This window comes from Antedon mediterranea, chromosome 7, assembly GCF_964355755.1.
Source record: "Antedon mediterranea chromosome 7, ecAntMedi1.1, whole genome shotgun sequence".
NCBI lineage: Eukaryota > Metazoa > Echinodermata > Crinoidea > Comatulida > Antedonidae > Antedon > Antedon mediterranea.
This window is the reverse complement of record NC_092676.1, coordinates 21,244,826-21,264,586: the sequence shown is the minus strand read 5'-3', so window position 1 is coordinate 21,264,586 and position 19,761 is coordinate 21,244,826. Positions and strand designations below refer to the sequence as shown.

Below are 19,761 nucleotides of genomic sequence, written 5' to 3'. Positions count from 1 at the left end.
TTCATCACAGCCCACTGTACCTATGTTCAGTCCCTGGCGATCCTGTATGCGTTTCTGATATTGAACTACCTAAATTGTTTACACATTGACAAATTGGTTCATTTAAGTAACAGTGAAGGTGATAGACGAAGATATAATAGAGTTATTGAGGCATACCCCACTAGAAGTTGTCTGGGATGCAACATTTCAAGGATCGCATTATGCAGTCAAATATTTGCTGGAACGGATCCATTGGTCGATCATTTGACCTCTAGGCATATAACTTGAGTTGAAACTGTTTTTAATTAACAGCCATACAATTAATGAAAGATTCAATAAAAATTGTAAATCTGTAAAGAATTTATAGTTTACTCTCAGACGAAATAATAATGTTAAATATTTGAAAATTTACTAACTGTTACAGAATTCATCAATAAGTTTAGTGATATTTTAGTGATTTAATTATTATTTATGTAAAGTTTGTAGCTTATAAAACATCAATTATTTACATGGAGATTGGGTAGCAGCGTACATTTAAATATTAATCCTCTACTGTTTTGTATTGTATTCTGGAAAATTGTTTTCATAATTCAATTGCTATGCCATCTATACTAAGTATTGAGGTTGAATGTTGTCCATTACTTCAGCACTATCAAACTAGTAGTAGCACTGGTAGTGATATGCCCTAATATTCAGGTTTTTTTTTTTCATTTCGTAATATTTATTCAACCAAAAAATAGTACAAATTTTATTTAACATCATGTCCATATATGGGCACATAACATTTTTTTTGTCACAAAAAGTTTGATACTGTAGAGAGATCTTTGGTGCCACTTAAAAAAACTTAAATAATGTGGAAGTTGATATTGCATCAAAGATTGAAATACTGTATATAATTGTTCTATTTCTAGTGATAATAAATTAATAGTCTGCATAGTAATTGCTAAGTTCCTCCAAAAATGTACATTCTATTCTTCCCGAAATACAGCATTATTGCTCTGAATCACAACATTTCACAATCACATGTGAATTCGATATCATGAAATTGCTGACGTCGAAATACCACAAGAATCCATGTAAAGTAGTATACTTCCATATTACCATTATGCCTTTGCTTATGAAATCACTCAGGCATAACAAAAATGCATTGATCGACATCATTATCATTTCTACTCTAGATTATCACTAGAACTAGTACTTTCTTTAGAACTACTTGTTGATTCATCACTACTTGAGTTATCTTTCTTAGAAAAGTAAGTCGACCTTTTGGCAAGTTGTGGCAATCGTATACTACTTGCTGCAGATTGTAGCTGTTTTCTACGAACGTCCAACACAGAATCAGACTTAATCTGCCGTATAGCAGTGTGTATATTACGTGTGCTTGGATGTGATCTCAACAGGCCATTTTTAGAAGACATTGGATCTGATTGAGCACCTTCTAATGGTTTTGTGCCATTATTTGAATTGTTTGTTTGTTTTAATTTCTCCACTGCTTTATCCTTTTCAGCTTGCTCTTCCTATTAAAATAATTAAGTAAAATGATGTTTTAGTGACCCTACAATTGGTCAATGTTGTTAATATTTGTTTGTATTAAGCTCTGTCTACACTATCAAACTATATGTGACGAAAAAATGTGTTTTGTCCATATACTATCATATTTAAGCATATTACTACCCTATTTGGGCAATTTACACACTTCTTTTGTCAAACTAGTTTGACAGTGTAAACAGAACTTTATACAAATTCCAGTATAATTCCTATTGTTTTGATACCTCATAATACACCTAAAATACCCTGACCACAATAAACTCCTGCACATCCACGTTGATAAACTATTTCCTTATATCTTATTCTTATTAACTCAAAATTATTTTTACTAACAAACATTACTATTTGTATGCCTAGTGTGTAAACATTATTGACATAATTTCATAAACATCTTCATGTCGTACAACTACTCGTAACATTTTTCTCAACTTTCTATCATCTAAGAGTCGTAGTTAGTCATGCCTCGGGTCACATTCTATGGTCACCGTACAGGTAGGCTACTACATTAGTACTTCTATGAATGGATGACTAGCCGGTGACAATAACGCTAGTTGGTCATACCCAGTACCGTTTTGATTTTACGATCATTCGGGAAACCACCTCACGACGACTAAACCAGTTTGTAAATGACAAAAATCTATACAGTTTGATGTAGGAGGGGATAGCAATTGCTTTAATAAGTTCATTGATTATGAATGATCCTATTTTAGTTCAGATTGCATCCACGGAACGATGGTAGATGTTTTCTGGATGATACTTTAATATTTGTTTCATGTCAAAAAATAAAGATAATCTATGCTTGGTGGACATGTCATGTTTAATCAAAACTTACCAACTTCTTTTCACACTCAATAATAAGATCATCCATTGCTTTCTTCCAACCTAGAACTTGAGCAAACTTGCGGACACCTTCAACAAGATCGCCCTCTCTTGCAACATCATTCACTCGCTTTTTGGATTTAAATGGCTCAACAATTTCCCGGTTGATGAGTAGTCGAGGGATGTAGCTTCTTACTGAATTAACAATATCAGCAAATGGGTAAACCTGAAAAGAATTATATATAACTAGAAAAGAGCGCAACTGAGCGTATCAAATAAAGGCCTATGTATTTTTTTTGGGACACAAATTGACTACAGATTTACAGAAAAAACATCTAATACCTTCCAAGAGGGTATACTAATGATAATTAACTATAAACTGTAAACATGGAGTTACCCTTTAAGATCAAGAAAATGACTGTATTCTTGCTTTTTTTACCTGTAATGATGTCCCCATAACAATAAGTAGATCGCACTGTGGAAAGTCTTTAAGATAGTAGAAAAACCTCTTAGGAAGATCTTCACCAAAGAATACAATGTCCGGCTTCACAACACCAAAACACGATCTTTTAGAACACTTTGGTACATTGCCAGACAGAATTGTAGCCTTAAGAAAAAGAAAATTATAACATACCAATACTATTATTAGTATTCCTTCTCGCACCTAAGCTCTACAATAGGCTTTAAGGCGGTTTATGTTGACATAAGCACTCGCACACTGGTTCCTTTCAATTTCGTTCAGTTGACATAAAAGCTCTTGCTCAACTTATTCCTTTCAGTTTAGTTGAGATAATTTTGAGTTGCATTGAGTTTTATGTCGACATAAGCCATACGTTATAGAAAACCCATTCTTACCTTGATTTCTTGTCCATTACTCTTTGATCCGCATTTAACACATGATGCAGTTGAGAATGTCCCATGGGCTTCTACCAGCTTCACAGCAGGAATACCAGCCACTGGTAAAGAACAATTATTAGAATAGAATTTAGCATATTTTAATGAATTTAATGAATTAATATTAATATCAATAAATATTGCTTTTGATCCTACATCCATGAACGCCATGTATATAACAATATGGTTGAACTTTTAAATTTAATTATTAATCTGGATATATTTCTTGGAAAATATGCAAGCTTCTTATTCCATCCAACTGAATCAGACAGAAGCACTTGTACACAACAGGGTCAAAAGACCCTCCTTTGGAACATGACTGATCAGGGGACACCCCTATTAAACGGACATTTTCATGTGTCCTGAAAGTGAAACCTTAAGTGTTCTACTGTATATTAATCTTATTATTGACATACATCTCTCAAGTCCATCAATATTTTGTGTGTACATCCTCAAAAGCAGTCCTTTCTCATGAAGCATCCTTACAAAATAGTGAACATAGTTTGGCTTGAAGTTTCCAGGATATAGCTCCCTAGCCAAGGCAAAGAAGGGTCGAGGATCCTTGTGGAAGTAGTCAATGTCAAATATAGCTTCTGGATATGGAATTCGGTACTGCTGTAGATTGTCATATAGACCAGTGCCAGGGGTTCTGAAAAATTAAAATAGCATACAAAATGATATCCTTTTCTGAATATTGAACCATGAATATATTTTACTAATAATTTGAGTGCAAGTTTCTCGGGAAATAACAGGGAGTCTAACTGGCAATACACTGCTACTCAGTCTCAAGGCCAAAATATTGATATGCTATTTTATAAAGCATATTTGTGCGGATGTTTTTTCATTTGAATTTGTTTATTTTAGAGGCAGTTTTACAGCTTCTGAAGTTAATATTTGAGTATTCGATACTATAGCATTTGATACTACATCATGCATGCATCATTATAAAAAATACATCTACAATGCTATAATAATACAGTAAGCCTCTCTTTCTATTGCCACATAGTCATGCTGTATTTTCATGTCAGTATACTCTTGAACATTAGGGACATATGTACAATATTATCAGTATAGTTATGTATTACCTGAAATCTGGTATTCCACTTGGTGTGCTAATACCAGCTCCTGCCATCACTACAATATTCTTACTTTTTTGACTTAGAATCCATCTAGCCACATCTTCTAATGATTTGCAAGTGCTTGAGGAAATTGAACGAGTCACACATCTAAAGAAAATACAATTTTTTAAAAAAGGTTATCATTCATCCAGGTAGAACATAAGAATATATTATGACCTGGAATTTTTGGTCGAATAACGTTTGCTATTTTAATAAAGTAAGTTGAGTTGATACGATTTACTGTAATTTTTCATCCATCGCTCTCTGTCAAAAGTACCTGGCAGTCTTCAATCAAAGAATGGAACAGGGCCCAACATTGCTTAACTTCTTGGACCTGACAAGAACAGGTGTTTCGATGGAGTATGGCCGTAATAAGTCCGGATTGAATCCCTCTGATAAAACCAAAATTTAACCATCTATATTCTACATTTAATCACAACCTTGCAACCTATATGTGTATGCATGTTTACAAAAATAATAGAGAAATATAGTTCCAATGTTACCTTGTTGCAGATGTACTCTTTTCTCGTAAAGTTAACTTTTGAAAAGATTTTTCAAGTCCAACTGCGGACTTTTGAGGATTTGATTTCTGACTGACATTTCTTCTTGGGTTGAGATTATTGACACTACTGGAAGACGCTGATATATGGATACCACTACTGGGGATATTAGTGGATATACTTGTCTTTGGTCTTGTGCTTTCTAAGAGAAACAGTTAAATACATTTTAAAATGATAAAGCTTGTCGACATCCTTGGGGTTCAGATTGGCATACTATAGCCTAGGCCTAACTTACCCTTCTTTGCATGCCCTTTCCCTCCTCCTGATGAAGACTTTTTCTTTACTGATTTGGTCACATTTCTTTGCATGTTTGCTAATAACAATTTGGCATTAAATCTCAACAACATAACATAATTATGATAGGCTCAGCTAGTATAGTAGGCCAACTCAAGGCTAAGCCTAGGTAGTAGCCACTCTTAGATTGACGAGAGGGAGTATACAGTAGTACCAGGCTAGGCCCTATCCCCCTCGGCCTAGGCCGGGTTACTAGGCTGCAGCAGTCGCCCTTTTTAGTTGCAGACAGACTGCTGTCACTGCTGTCAGGCAATCCTTGGTTGGTGGGCTAGGGCCTAGGCCTAACCAAACTTGGGCCTACGATTTGTTTTTAGAACTAAACGCATACAATGTTCGCCCAATATTATGATGATGATAGTAGTATAGTAAATTATTAGCTCATAATGTGACAGAAATAGTCCAAATAAAAGTTTTAAATTGCGGACGAAGTCATGACAACATTTTGTCATTATAAGTGGTATGAAACGCGAAATGTGCCAACTGTGAAAATCATCGTCGTGAATCCAACCATGGGAGCTGGAGGTAAAATACCTCCTGATACAACTACTGTATACTTTTCATTTCATTTTTTTTTTTGCTATAAAAATAAATAAAACATTTTTAAAAGCAGATTTAACAAATATAAAACAGTACATATAACAATTTTGTCATAAAAAAAAACTGAAAACATCATTATGCATTGTTATTCCTATTCACAGAATAATCTGTTTTAATTCACTTCATTTCGACTGTTACATATTTTTGGAGTAACAAAAGAGGTCGGAGGATTAACCTAAGCAAATTACAAACAAATATAAAAAAACAATTGATATTAGAATCAACAAGAATCACACATTAAAAAGACATAAGTAAGAATTATAAGTATCGTATTTTACACAAATTACACGAATTTTAAAATCTTTATTTTGACATATTATACCATAAACATACCGTATATTATTCCCTTTTAATAGTCATAATTAGATTCTTCACGGGAGGTATACCGTAAATCTATTTGTAACCCTGGGTTATTATTATTTGATTGTTTTTTAGGGTGGGGACTATTAGAATGGGGGTTACTATTACTGATCTTAAATTAGGCACCTGAAAATAGTAACCCATCCCCAACTCTTCCGGTCAGCAACTCATAGCAAAATAATAAAACAGTATACGAATAAAAAAAATTGGTTGAACTCTAACTTTATTTTCTAAACTCAAAAACACTCAATCTTCCCCCACTCCCGAAATAAACATGCATTATCTCGTTATTTTCAAAATAAAGCTGCATCATATGTTTTTGTGACTCTAATAGTAATCCCCATGGGTTGCTATTAGAGTAGTGGGTTATTATTATTATAGATTGACTTATAAGGTGGGTTACTATCAGAAGTGGGGTTACTATTAGAGTAGTGGGTTACTATTAGAAGATTTACGGTATCCACACTACTGACGAAAGGTGTTGACGATCGAGGTCAATGCAGGGGGCCGGACCTAGGAGCTCTATTTTTCGAAAGATTTAAGAATAGCGAAAGATACGATTTCAGTAATAACTACAAACTTTTTACCATAACAATTTTCCATTAAGGAGGGAGGGCAAACAAACAAACATTTTTTCGGCCTTATTATAGCGTTTATGGTGACCCGTATCGGAAATATCTTCATCGGTGACTTCTTGACTTTCGCATTTATTGAACACCAAAAAATGTTATCTATTGTTACTAGTCGCGCCCTAGATCCGCCCCAGATCGTTACGTGCTGTACGGCCAATAGTGAACCAAACTGTTTATAATTATAACGTGTCTATGATCGATATCTACGTTGCTCTTTTTACACCTCCGATTTCCTATCTTTGATCCCAAATTGAAAACAAAATCAAGAAGAAAATCCAAAACTATAATGTAAAACATCCCAGATGTGTTTATTACTTTCGTATCAAATAATTTACACATTAATATTAAAGCTACCTGACAAATAACACGCACAAATGTGACTACAAACTAACATCATTTCTAACTAAATTATCAAGGAGACCTACTAGATAGTGATTAAGTTCGCTTTTTAGGAATCCTGTCTCTGCCTGGTATTGTGTGATGTTTTCTTGTTCATGTCCATGTTTTTTTATATTGTATTTTTATGAGACAAAATAAATGAAATTTAAAAAAAAAATCAATTTCTATAAATTAAAAGCAAAAATGTAATAACTAACATGGCAAAGCAATTCAATTATAGTTCTGTTAGTTTTTAATTGTATTTTATACATAGTGTAATCTTAGGTATTACAGTGTACTGGTAGACCTATACAATAATACCATAAACAATTAAGCCACTTTCTTTTATGTTGGGCTAGTCCATTATCGCATATGGAACTTTATTTATCAATAGCATAGCTCTCTTTCAGGAGAACAATGGCTACTGTTGGTTTATCCAGATAAACTTGGAATTGAATAGACCAAAATAGTCTATATCAGCACATGGCCCAATTTAATTATAGCTTTATAGTAAACACATTATGTAAAGTTATTTAATCGTTTATATGCAATGTTAGTACAATTATAGAAATTCATCATCGGGAAAAAACAAAAAACTATACACACTTCTATAACTATATAAATTATCAAAGCAATAAACAATATCAAGATTTTAATTTTTTAATAATACTGGAACTTATCATTTGACTACATCTATTAGCATAAATTAGCATAGATTATTATAAATTATCTATTATACTATATCATAAATGATCTATATTATAAATTACTAAACACACTAAATCAAGTATACTATGATAAAATATGGCATAAATTTGTATTTTGTAAGTACCAAAGCATGAGAAAGTTGTTTATTAGGCCTAAAATACAGTTGTATTATGTAATATGATGGTTGAATATATTTTGTGTTTTTTTATAATTATACATATATTGTACAGTGTTACCACATGTTTATAGATTTATAAAAATATTAATTTTGGTCACTTACAAAAAAAAACTTATACAGATACAGAGTTTGAAATAAAAATGATATGGACTGTGTACTTAATATATAATCATTACAGTATAGTCATGATTTGGCAAGTAAGAACATTACTAGAAAAAGCAGAAGATAAACATTCACACATAAACAAACTTCGATAGCACTAGTTGATAAATTGAAGACAAGCTATATTTATTTTTTTAAAACAGCAGTTTTTAAATGATCGTGGGAAGAGTTTGGCGGTATAGTTTTAATACATTTAACAAAACACTTTGGAACAAAAATGTCAAAACTGCACCAAATATATTTTCACATGAAAAGCATTAAAAATCATAAATGTAATGTATTGCATAACATTGAAATGAGAACGGTAGCTTTTAGGATGGAGTGCAAGCTATGATGAAATTGAAAAGAAAACAGAAAAATAAAACCATTTTAAATCAAAATAAAACAGTATAACATAACAACCAGACAGAGAATGCTTAGCAAACTTTAGCCTAAATTGGAAATATAAAAACATGAAGTTTTATTTATAGATTTATTAAAGTTTACAATAATTATATTATAAAAAAAAACAATTTCTATTGATATCAAACTAAGAAACCTCTTTGGTTTGTCTTCAGTGTAAACACACATTTAATTCAGCTAATTTATATATTCTAAAGTCATGTCCATACATGACATTTAATTAGCAATCATATTTCTAAAATGCATACCATTCCATTGTAAGTATGATGTTTTGTTTTCCCACATCAATAAATATCATCATCTTCATGCTTCAGATGACAAAGAAGACACATGGAGAAAATTAAACCAAGTATCTGCAACAGAAAAGAACACAGTATAATTAGTATTAAAAAAAAAGAAAACAAAATTATAAGAATTGTTCAAGATCACACAAATATAGGCATATTATTACTATGAGAGAGTGCCTTAATAATTATTTACACTGACATGACTCCTTGATAAACTATATTCAATTCAGGTGAGATTTATATATTGTATAGCCTGTCACTCATTTTTAATTACTCTTTTTTATTTTATTTATTTCATGGATTACTTATATTGTTATGTGAAGCGCATAGAGGCTTTATGTATTATTATATAGTCCAACAATTATTATATTATTATTAGGGGAGAAGCTCGTAGTGTAAGTGTAACATCCGATTTCAAAGCACCATGAGCAATGATCGTTATACAAATGGACGTCATACAAACGTTATCAAATCAATTTTAGTCCCCAGTTCGGAAGCAACTAAGTATAAAAATTTCAAGAATAACCTGCCCTCACCTGGAACACACAAACACCGAGACAGACAAGTAGAATGACAAGCAACTGGTTTCCTATGTAATCACCAAGACCATCTTTACATCCCTGAAAAGAAGAAATGCAAAACAAGGTGTATCTCATATTCCACAATACATTTTACAAATTTAATTTTGCATAAGATCTAAGCATAAAAAAACATGTCTACAAACGAAGTTCCGGATCGGTATCTAAAATATAAAATAGATAATTACGCGTCTGTAAATGTTAGAAGCGTGATCACGGATACCACACTGATACATCTCCGACTTGCAACAGCTGTCAGGCACTTTGTTAACTCCCTCCTGTGTTTTCTTCCACATGCTAGTATCCCAGTCCTTATAAGAAGCAGCACCACAGCAATTAAACTGGCAAAAAAAAAGCATATAGGTTTCAAAATATAATTTTAAATTTGAAAAAGGTGAACCAGTTTTATCTTATCTCTGTATATACAATGTATATACAGAGATAAGATATATTACATGCAACATTACATTGGACAGTAGGTATTTATAGTTTGGAGTAAAAAAAATAAGTATGTCATGTGTGCTGCTACATAGGCTTTTCACCCAATATTATTATTTTGCTCTACCTAAACATCTAAATAAATGTCTCAAGTATATCAAAGTACGCAACATTTCCGTGGGTCATTTCCTGAACTTGTACATTAAGGTGTTTTAATTATCACTTACATATCCTTGCATAGCATCAAATGACTCCGTGAAGGCTTCATAGCCTGGTTGTCCATACTTCTCCACTAAGGATTCATTCAAGCAGTTTTGTAATTCAGTATCAATCTAAAGGTTACAATTTATTTATTTTTATTTAAACTTTCTACCATATACAATACAAAGAAGACAAAACAAACATAAAAGGCAAGACCAAACAGATGCTAAACACCTATGCTAGACACCTATGCTAGACACCTATGCTAGTTGGTCAACTCAGAACAGAAAGCAGAAAATAAACCCAAAAAAAAAATTACATTCTACAATTAAATTTATCAAATTAATATGCCATTCATTTATTTACAAATATTTACACTTTATTATAAGTACAATACTATACCTGCTGTCTGTATGCATAAGCTACAATGCCAGCAACAAGTTCCAGCAGAAATATGAAGAATATCAGCAAGAAATACTGAAAAGACGGATTTTTAATTACCTTATCTTTATAAAAAAAAAAATGTATCAAAATGGATATCATATGTTTATGGTTCAAGGCATGTATAATATCTTCAAATAATCAATTTTTTGACCAACATATAATCATTGATGGGCACTACAACCATTCTAATCTTTGCAATACGATTGATTATTTATAGACTAAAGGCCAATTTACACAGACGAGCGGCAATGTCAAGCATAACTTGTCCCACACACACTCGGTATCTTTTTTTTTCTACTGCCTGTCCGCTCCGTGTTGTTTGTAAATAGTTAAAAAGAATAAGAGTTTTTTACATTTGCCTTTACAGGTAATTTAAATTTATTTTGGGAAAATGCTTTTAGGTAAGTTAGCTTACAATAAGAAGACAGCATTTCTGTTCTTGTACAGCACCACAGCAACCCATGGTGGCCACAAAGATTATGAGAATGCCAGATACGAGTAGAATGTATGTAGCAGCAGCATATGTGTTGCTGCACATAACTCCAGCGTAGTCATACTTTTCAACTAAAGTCCAGATTCCAACACCGGTCACTGCAGCTCCTCCACACTATATGAATATATATTTTTTTAAATACAAAAAAAAAACAGAAGAACAAATTACAAAATTTACTCTGAAAAACAAAGCGTTTAAATACATCCTGCTAGGAGCGTTTGGGTGAAAGCCCGCCCTCACACCCTTCACCTAAATTTGGCAAAATATAATGCGAAAGATGGCAAAACATTTAAAGTGTTACACAATTTCTTTTTTGATACTCAAATACATTATCTTACTTATAAGTCAAAGGCAGTCATATGATGAAAAAATACAACCCTTGAATATTTACTAAAGCTCTGTCACGTCTACACTATCAAACTTTATGTGGCAAAACAATGTGATGTGCCTGAATATGGTAGTACTGTAATAATATGACATTTATCATCATGGTCATATATGGGCACTGTAACATTGTTTTGACACATAAAAAAATTGATAGTGTAGACAGAGATTTAGAATAAGTTAGAGACATAACTGTACACCATTATTAAATGCAAATGTATGCCTCACCCATAAGAAAAAATTGAAGATAAAAAGCACGTATTTGAGACAGGAAATTCCACATCGTGGTTCAGAATCATAACGTGAGCCCATCTTTATAAGTGATCTGTTGATACAAAATGATTTAATTATAGGAAAAACAATACAGTATTCATCAATAAACATAGAGATCATAAAGCCTAATTTGAAAGTTTAGAACAGAGAAAGTTTTGTAGTTAGGCCTACTAGGACCTATAGGGCCTCTAACTAGCCTAGGCGGATTTGAAAATTTTATAAATAATTTTAAAAAGCAAAAATAATAAAATTATAAAAACAAATGATGATCATTGATGGCTGAGAAATAGTGGTTGGTAGATTAATTTTCTTCTTTTTGCATTTCAACGAAAAAAAACTAGGCCTACTATTTCAAGCCCAGTATACCAGGTAGACCAACACCCTCCCGTTTTCTCCTTCTTCCCCTGCTACCTCCCTACTCTGTCTAAACAGACTAGCCTAGCCTACCTAGAATATAGCCTATTTATATTCCCTTCTTTTATTATAATTATACATAATTTATAATTCGATAAATTGTATAATTAATTAAACAATAATCTTACAAGTTACTGGTTACACTTATCCCGTTGTTAAAGAACTTTAGAAGTGGAAGTAAATACAAGTTGATCGACTTTCTATCTCTTTTTCAATTCGTTCTTGAACTTCCAAACAACTTCCGCTTAGATCGTAATTACTTCCGGTTTCCATTGATACTACACTGTATCCTATCTTAATGATGCTGCTGCAGCTGGTCTGTCGATTCCATTTTACAGTGGGTAATAATTATATTCTCCAACTGATTACTATGTGATTTTTAAGTAAAAATTAATATTATATCTCTATAAAATATTGTTACCCAAATTCGTATGTATAACTATTGATTATGGTGTATGTAAATAATTTATTGTTAATGAAAGTATTAAAACAGAAAGAAATGTACTAAAATGGTATCGTCTATCTTTGACATTTGATGAGATGTTGGCAAGCTTGCATATCAGATTTTCCTGGGGCGAGAGCAACATTTTTCACTTGCGTACCAAATTATATATTAGTACTGTACTGTATATTCAATTTTAATTCATGTAATAAATCTCTCCATTAATGAATATAAATTCATCAAATCAACAGCCTAATCGTGACGTCACATTTAAATACCCACATTGTATTGAAACGGATCCAGTAGTCGTCGTTAAGAGATAGCCTATTGCGCGTCGTATCGCACATGGTATGTACGATTGAATTTTCAAACAAAGTCGAGAAAACAACTATTCATTTAACTCTATAAAATGGAAGAAAACATGCAGGTAATGCCAAAATTATTGCTATTATGTTATGCCCTACTATTAAAGATAGTATAAGATTAGTAAAAGGGCAGAGACGGTATATTTTAAACGTGATTTAAGCTGTTTATTGTTAAGCCTAGGCTAGCCTCAGTCAGAGTGACTGTAGAGTGTAGTACTACTGTATTTCATCCATGATACCGGGCGGTGAATGCCTTGGCAGTGTATGAAATGTGCGGCTTAGCATAATGCAGCAGGCCTGGTATTCTTAGGATGTTATTAAAGATGATAGAACAATAATAATAATATTTAGCTAGGCCTATTACCCGCCGGTAATTAATTAATCTTACCTTTTTAAATTATAATTACAAACAGTTTTTTAGGCCTAAATTAATAATTTTTTATTTTTACAATAAACTTGTCTGATGATTGGATACGCTAGAGTAAAATCTTGTTTGCAAACTGGTTTAAACTCCCTCCATTCAATCCATTCCTACTCACGATTTACCCTCTACTTGTGTGTTATACAGTCAGTAGAGTACAGCATTAATGCCAAGATTATTTAGGTCTGGGAGTCTTGGGCTTGTTTTGGGTTAAATTAAAGGCGCTAGTTCCGTTTCGCACCTGTCGTTTATTTCGACTCAAAATTTGTTAAGTAACTTTATCGTGAGTACCACACCTTAGAATTAGGCCTCAAAAATACTTTACGAAGAAGAATCGCATAAAAAGTAACAAATAAATCCTTTAAATTGATGAATTTACAGACGTGTTTCTCGGACATCGGTTCGTGAATTTTGCATACCTCATGTTCAATGTTGTTGTTTCTATGGAGCGCCAAAAGAGCAATCATAATAGAAGGCTAATTTTTAAACTCGGTATAATACGTATATTTACCGTAATGCATTTATTGGTGAAAATTACGTTTAATTTTAACATATTTTGTCAATGTCAATGCAATAAAAATGTTATTGTTACATGGTTTTCGCAAGAACTTTTAGGAATGAAAATCAACAAATTCATTATCATATTACATGTACTGAAGGTTTATACCTCAATGATCTAAATAATATTCCTCTTAGGCCTACTGTAGGCTAGGTAGTAATGCCGATTTAGGGTTGGTTGCTATTTGAAAACAGGACATTATTAGTCAGTAAAATGTTACAGCATTTTTATTGACATAAAATATATTAAAATTAAATGTGTATTTCAATAATAGATGCATTAAAAGAAGACGCATTCACTGAGTTTTTAACCATCTATTGTTGTTGCTCTTTTGGCGCACTATAAAAACGAAAATATTGAACTTCGAGTATGCTAAATTTGCGAACGGTATGCAAGAAACATGTCTGTAAAATCATCAATTTAAAGGATTTATTTGTTACTTTTTATGCGATTCTTCTTCATAAAAGTACTTACAGTATGACGCCCAATTTTAAGGTGTGGTATTCACAATACTGTAAGTTACTGTACTTAACAAGTTTGGAATCAAAAGGAAGTAGAAATAAAAACAGGTCCCAAACGGAACTAGCACCAATTAAATGACTGCCCAGTGCAGTTTTATAATGGAATATTAATATATTGTTTTAAATCACATTGTACTTGCCTGCAAATGGTCTCATCCTTTAGAACTTATCCGAATTATTACAGTAGTATTATTTTATTAGGCGATGATTTGTAACAATTACTTTGATTTTTCAATGTTTTTCTCATTTTCATATTATGTACTTTATCTAATTCCATTTTAATATAAGATGTTTTTTTAATGTGCAATATTTTGTAAAATTTTACACAATTTAGCCTTTGGCTACAATGTAAATTTTAGTTTATTGAATAAAACCCTTGAATGAAATGACATATATGCATTGATTGAATAAGAATTTAATTCTCATTTAAATTAGACTTCGGTAGCAGTTGCTTGTAGTAAAGCAGACATCGTTCCATCTCCTGAAAAGAAGGCCAAGGGTTCAGATGAAGCAACCGTAGATTCAATGACGTCTAAAGATTATTATTTTGATTCATATGCGCACTTTGGTATCCATGAAGTGAGTATATATATAAACTACGGTATTCAAATCTAAAGCTCTGTCCACACTATCAAACTAGTTTGACAAAAAAGTATGTGTCAAAATATGGTAGCAATATGCCCAAATATGGTAGTTATATGCCCAAATATGGTAGTTATATGCCCAAATATGGTAGTTATATGCCCAAATATGGTATTGATATGCCCAAATATGGTATTGATACGACATCATCATCACATCACCACTACCCATTAATTGTAGCTTTCCCCCCCTACACACTCTGGCTTGGTTGGTACTGTTTGGTTGTTGGGGTATCCAAGATCTGTGCAAAAAACCCTTGATACATGTATTAATTGGTTAACGAAAATTATAGCTATGTTTAAAAAAAAATAACATTTGCGCAATTTTATTCCAGGAAATGTTGAAGGATGAAGTTAGAACGTTGACATATAAAAATTCAATGTACCACAACAAGCATTTATTTCGCGGAAAGACCGTGCTGGATGTTGGATGTGGAACTGGTATTCTATGTATGTTTGCAGCCAAGGCAGGGGCAAAACAAGTTATAGGGGTAAATAATGTATAATTTTTACTTTACTCTACCTTATTATTTTTTTTTTTGATAATAAAAATTCCATTTTTTTTTACTCTCAATCCTCATCACACATGTACAGATAGTTCTTTTGCATAGGCTAGATAGGGCCTCAACTCAACCCCATCAATTTTTGTATACAAAATCAATCAGCAAAACCAAGGCGTTTCAAAACAACAAGGCAGGCATTTAAAATTGAACTTTCAGAGTCAAGCATATGGTACAGATACTGTAGAAAGGAACATTTCATTTTTTATTTCGTCAGAAAATAACAAATACATTACAAAAAAGAAAAGAGTTCAAAATTCAAATGACTGGTTAACCAAAAAGGAAATTGAGTTATACAATTATAATTAAAATCCATTACGATTCTTTAAACAAATATATGACATTTAATTTTATCAATATTAAATTAATGACTTTTTCAGATTGAGTGCTCAAGTATAGTGGATCATGCTAAGAAAATAGTAGAAGCCAACAACCTAAGCCACAGTAAGTTATCACAGTCAAGTTGTATATGCACTATTTTATATTAAACAACGCTTAAAAAAGAACAATGTTTCGACTCCATAATGGAGACATTAGTAGTTCATGTTTTAGTATATACTTAGGAGATGCAAAACAAATTTGACTTATTATTGATTTATTTAAATGCTGTACATCAGACAATTAAAACCTAGTCTGAATAAACAATGTCATTCTTTAACGCTTTTCATTTAACAGGATGTTAGACAATAGGTCTTTTGTTATTTAAACTTTGACCCTTGATTAGTGTTATATAATTAGCTGTTTTTTAGAATGTCTTCATTAGACTTGATAATGACCCCATGATGGAGTTCGAAACATAATTTTTTTAGCCTTATTTTCCTTTTATTTATTTACATTAAATGTAAATCATACATCATTTGTAATATAATATTAGTCCCAATAAAAAAATAAAAATAACATGTAAATTATTAGGCATCTTTTTTTTCTTACAGTTGTAACATTGGTGAAAGGAAAGGTTGAAGATGTTACATTGCCTGTAGATAAAGTAGATATAATCATCAGTGAATGGATGGGGTATTGTTTATTTTACGAGAGTATGTTAAACACAGTGATCTATGCACGTGACAAATGGTTGGTAAGTACTGTAGATGTTCTTTTATCAATTTAATAAACATTGTTGTGGTTAGCTATATCATATTATTGCTGAATGTTAAAGTGTATAACACCATTGATAATCATTGCCCAAATTTGATGGTGTTTAACTTGCATGGACTACATAAACGCATAACATCTCATCTAAAACAAGTTCCCAGCCAGAAGCTGAAATGAGACGCAGTGTTCACAGTTCAGCGCAAACAATAATACCGGATGCGAAGATAGAAATTTAAATCGTAAGCCAAGGAACGTTCACAGCGCGTTTTATGCATACAACCACAAACAGCAATTTGATTTACCAACAGGCACCTGAAGGGCTTATATTTCCTGACCGTGCAACACTTTATGTAACTGCCATAGAAGACAGACAATATAAAGATGAAAAGATCAATTGTAAGTACAATACTAAGTTACTCTCAAATTACTGTAGACCTTGTTACTATTTAGGTACTTTGGTTTTTTACTAATTAGTCGATAGTTTTGAAATTTGCAGTAGAAATTTAATGTTCATTTATGGAATTATATATTCAGTGTACTATATCTGTATTTTTTGCAGGGTGGGAGAATGTATACGGGTTTGACATGAGCTGTATACGAGATGTCGCAGTGAGTGAGCCGCTCGTCGATTGCGTTGACCCGAAGCAGGTCGTGTCAAACGCTTGTCTACTAAAGGAAATTGACATGTACACAGTGAAAGTGGAAGACATGAGTTTCTCGTCGCCGTTTCAACTGAAATGCAGTAGAAGTGACTATGTTCAGGCTCTTGTCACTTACTTTAACATTGAGTTTACAATGTGTCACAAACGCACAGGGTTCTCTACAGGTAAATCTATTTTGGTATTAAATAATATTCTACAAAGAAGTGAATTCATTCATTGGTGAAAACATTTTCTGATATGGTAGAACCCCTATTTAGGAAACACCTGCGAAAACAGACGTATGTGTCTCGAAGATTTATCCCCTGAAGAGAGGTTGGCCGTAGTTTTAAAACATATTTCCTGGGGTTTTTTTTAGGGAAAGTGTCTCTTTAATGGAGGTGTCCTAAAAGAGCGTTCTACTGTATATATTCCGACTTGTACAAGTAATTTTCATGGTCACATGCAATTACCTGTATTTCTAATTTTTTTCATGTAGCTCCCGATTCACACTATACTCATTGGAAGCAGACTGTCTTCTATCTTGATGATTATCTGACTGTTAAACGAGGTGAAGGCATTACTGGTGTCCTTACTATGACACCTAATGCTAAGAACAATGTAAGTAATTATTATGCTTAACTTAAAATGCTAATACAGGGTACTGTATTTTATTAGAATATATAGAATACAATATTTCGAAAAGGCAATATATTGCAATATTGACTTTCTATTTTATATAATTGTTAATAATTTGTAATAGTGATATACAGTCAACTCTCTCAATACCAGGCACCTTAGGGCTGGCGAAATATTTCTGGTTTTCCAGAAAGTCTGGTATTTAAAATGTGCTTGGAAAGAGGAATTTGGGACCTTTTGCGAGAGTTTCTGGTTTTCAGAGAGTTTGGTATTGGGAGAGTTGACTGTATCTATTATTAACATTTTTTATTCTTTTTCAGAGGGATCTTGATTTTGAAATAGATGTCGAGTTCCAAGGCGAGTTGAGTGAATGTAAACAGCGGTTCACATATCACATGCGTTAGGACACCGGGCTTGAATGCTTTGTCGTGTTGTCTTTTGCATTTAGGCCAAAGCAGATTCTTATCTGAATTCTCTCTGCCTTGCATCATTTGCTGTTCCAGAATTCCAAAAGTATTCAACTGGTAATTTTGAATGAAGATATTTGGACATTGGATAGCAATCAACGTTTAAGGAATGCAGCTTGTACTTTCCTTATGTTTTAAATAATGTTAATAACGAACTATTTTACAGTGTTTGGAATGAGGTATTTATATTCCAGTAATGTATGCATAATTGTCAAAATCAAACATGCATAACAAATGAGGGTCATGATGTCATTTCAATAGTGTATTAATACACTACTACTACTGTCAGCCTAATAAGTAGGCTGTGAAATATTTATGAAGAAATAAAAATGGCGGTAATCACTGCAAATACGATGTTAAAATGTGGTATGTTGAATACTACATTATGTGGTATGTTGAATACTACATTATGTTAAATTAAATTATTTTAACCATGATAAATCGATTAATTCAACAGTGTATGCTTGGTGCATTTTCGTTGAATATTAATTGCATTAGAACCTCTATTAAGGGGACACCTTCAGGATTAAATTGTCCCAAAGGTAAGGGTAAACTGTATTAAGACTTTTGAAAATGTTTTATATGGAAATTCAGTGTAATATACAACATATACTGCATGTATTATTGTATAAACATAATACAGATTAGAAAATGAATAAGTTAGTCAGGTGCTGTTTGTAAAATATCTGTAGGCCTACTTTTAAATGCTGAATGAAGATTATTGTATTCATTGAATGCTTATTTGGCACAAAATATTTTTTAATTGGAAATTTTTTCTTGGACATTTTTGTTTAATGGAAGGCTGCGATTTTTTCTCTTTTTTTAATGTTTTTTTTTAATATATTTGATGCAGTTATTCAAATCAATCTTCTACAGGTCTAAAAAGTTGAATAAATAAATCTACCAGTTGTACGTACTGTATGTCCATATTTGTTGTTTGTTAACCAACATTTGCATGGATCTTATCTTTTCCCTTATATATTTCAGACCATTTTACACAAAAAAAGGTGATATACGTAACTATTTTAAAGCATGTTCACATTTAGATGCCACACAGGGGTAATTGATTAAAGATGTATTGTCCCCCTCAAAAAAATGTTTTGTTGTTGAATATGCCATTTTAATGTTACATAATATTTATCCACTTTGAACAAAAATTGAATTGAAAAAAATTATTTACCTGAAAACACTATAATTTAAACCAAAAAATAGTCAGATTGGCTGCCAGCCAATGGGTTTTTGGTTCAATTTGACCATTTATTTTGTAATTTTTAT

At 32.2% G+C, this 19,761-nt stretch overlaps 3 protein-coding genes across 3 annotated transcripts; 1 reads left to right on the top strand and 2 right to left on the bottom strand.

Moving 5' to 3' along the window:
* Positions 1-88: 88 nt before the first annotated feature.
* Positions 89-5,649, bottom strand: LOC140053991 (NAD-dependent protein deacetylase sirtuin-3-like). The gene is made up of 8 exons (XM_072098782.1): positions 5,154-5,649; positions 4,862-5,060; positions 4,326-4,466; positions 3,657-3,889; positions 3,202-3,302; positions 2,786-2,953; positions 2,360-2,572; positions 89-1,496 (listed from the first exon to the last, which is right to left on the bottom strand). The coding sequence occupies exons 1-8, from the start codon at positions 5,263-5,265 to the stop codon at positions 1,149-1,151; spliced, it is 1,515 nt and encodes a 504-aa protein (XP_071954883.1). The 5' UTR covers positions 5,266-5,649; the 3' UTR covers positions 89-1,148.
* A 1,434-nt stretch (positions 5,650-7,083) lies between these two features.
* Positions 7,084-12,379, bottom strand: LOC140055002 (CD151 antigen-like). The gene is made up of 8 exons (XM_072100150.1): positions 12,270-12,379; positions 11,683-11,779; positions 10,993-11,184; positions 10,536-10,610; positions 10,160-10,264; positions 9,683-9,835; positions 9,453-9,536; positions 7,084-8,982 (listed from the first exon to the last, which is right to left on the bottom strand). Exons 2-8 carry the CDS (start codon positions 11,764-11,766, stop codon positions 8,914-8,916), a joined length of 762 nt encoding a protein of 253 aa, XP_071956251.1. The 5' UTR covers positions 11,767-11,779; positions 12,270-12,379; the 3' UTR covers positions 7,084-8,913.
* Positions 12,380-12,918: 539 nt separating this feature from the next.
* Positions 12,919-19,413, top strand: LOC140053888 (protein arginine N-methyltransferase 1-B-like). Its single transcript, XM_072098624.1, has 9 exons — positions 12,919-13,010; positions 14,885-15,028; positions 15,426-15,581; positions 16,031-16,094; positions 16,583-16,725; positions 17,051-17,138; positions 17,302-17,568; positions 17,880-18,001; positions 18,340-19,413. Exons 1-9 carry the CDS (start codon positions 12,993-12,995, stop codon positions 18,421-18,423), a joined length of 1,086 nt encoding a protein of 361 aa, XP_071954725.1. The 5' UTR covers positions 12,919-12,992; the 3' UTR covers positions 18,424-19,413.
* Positions 19,414-19,761: the final 348 nt, after the last annotated feature.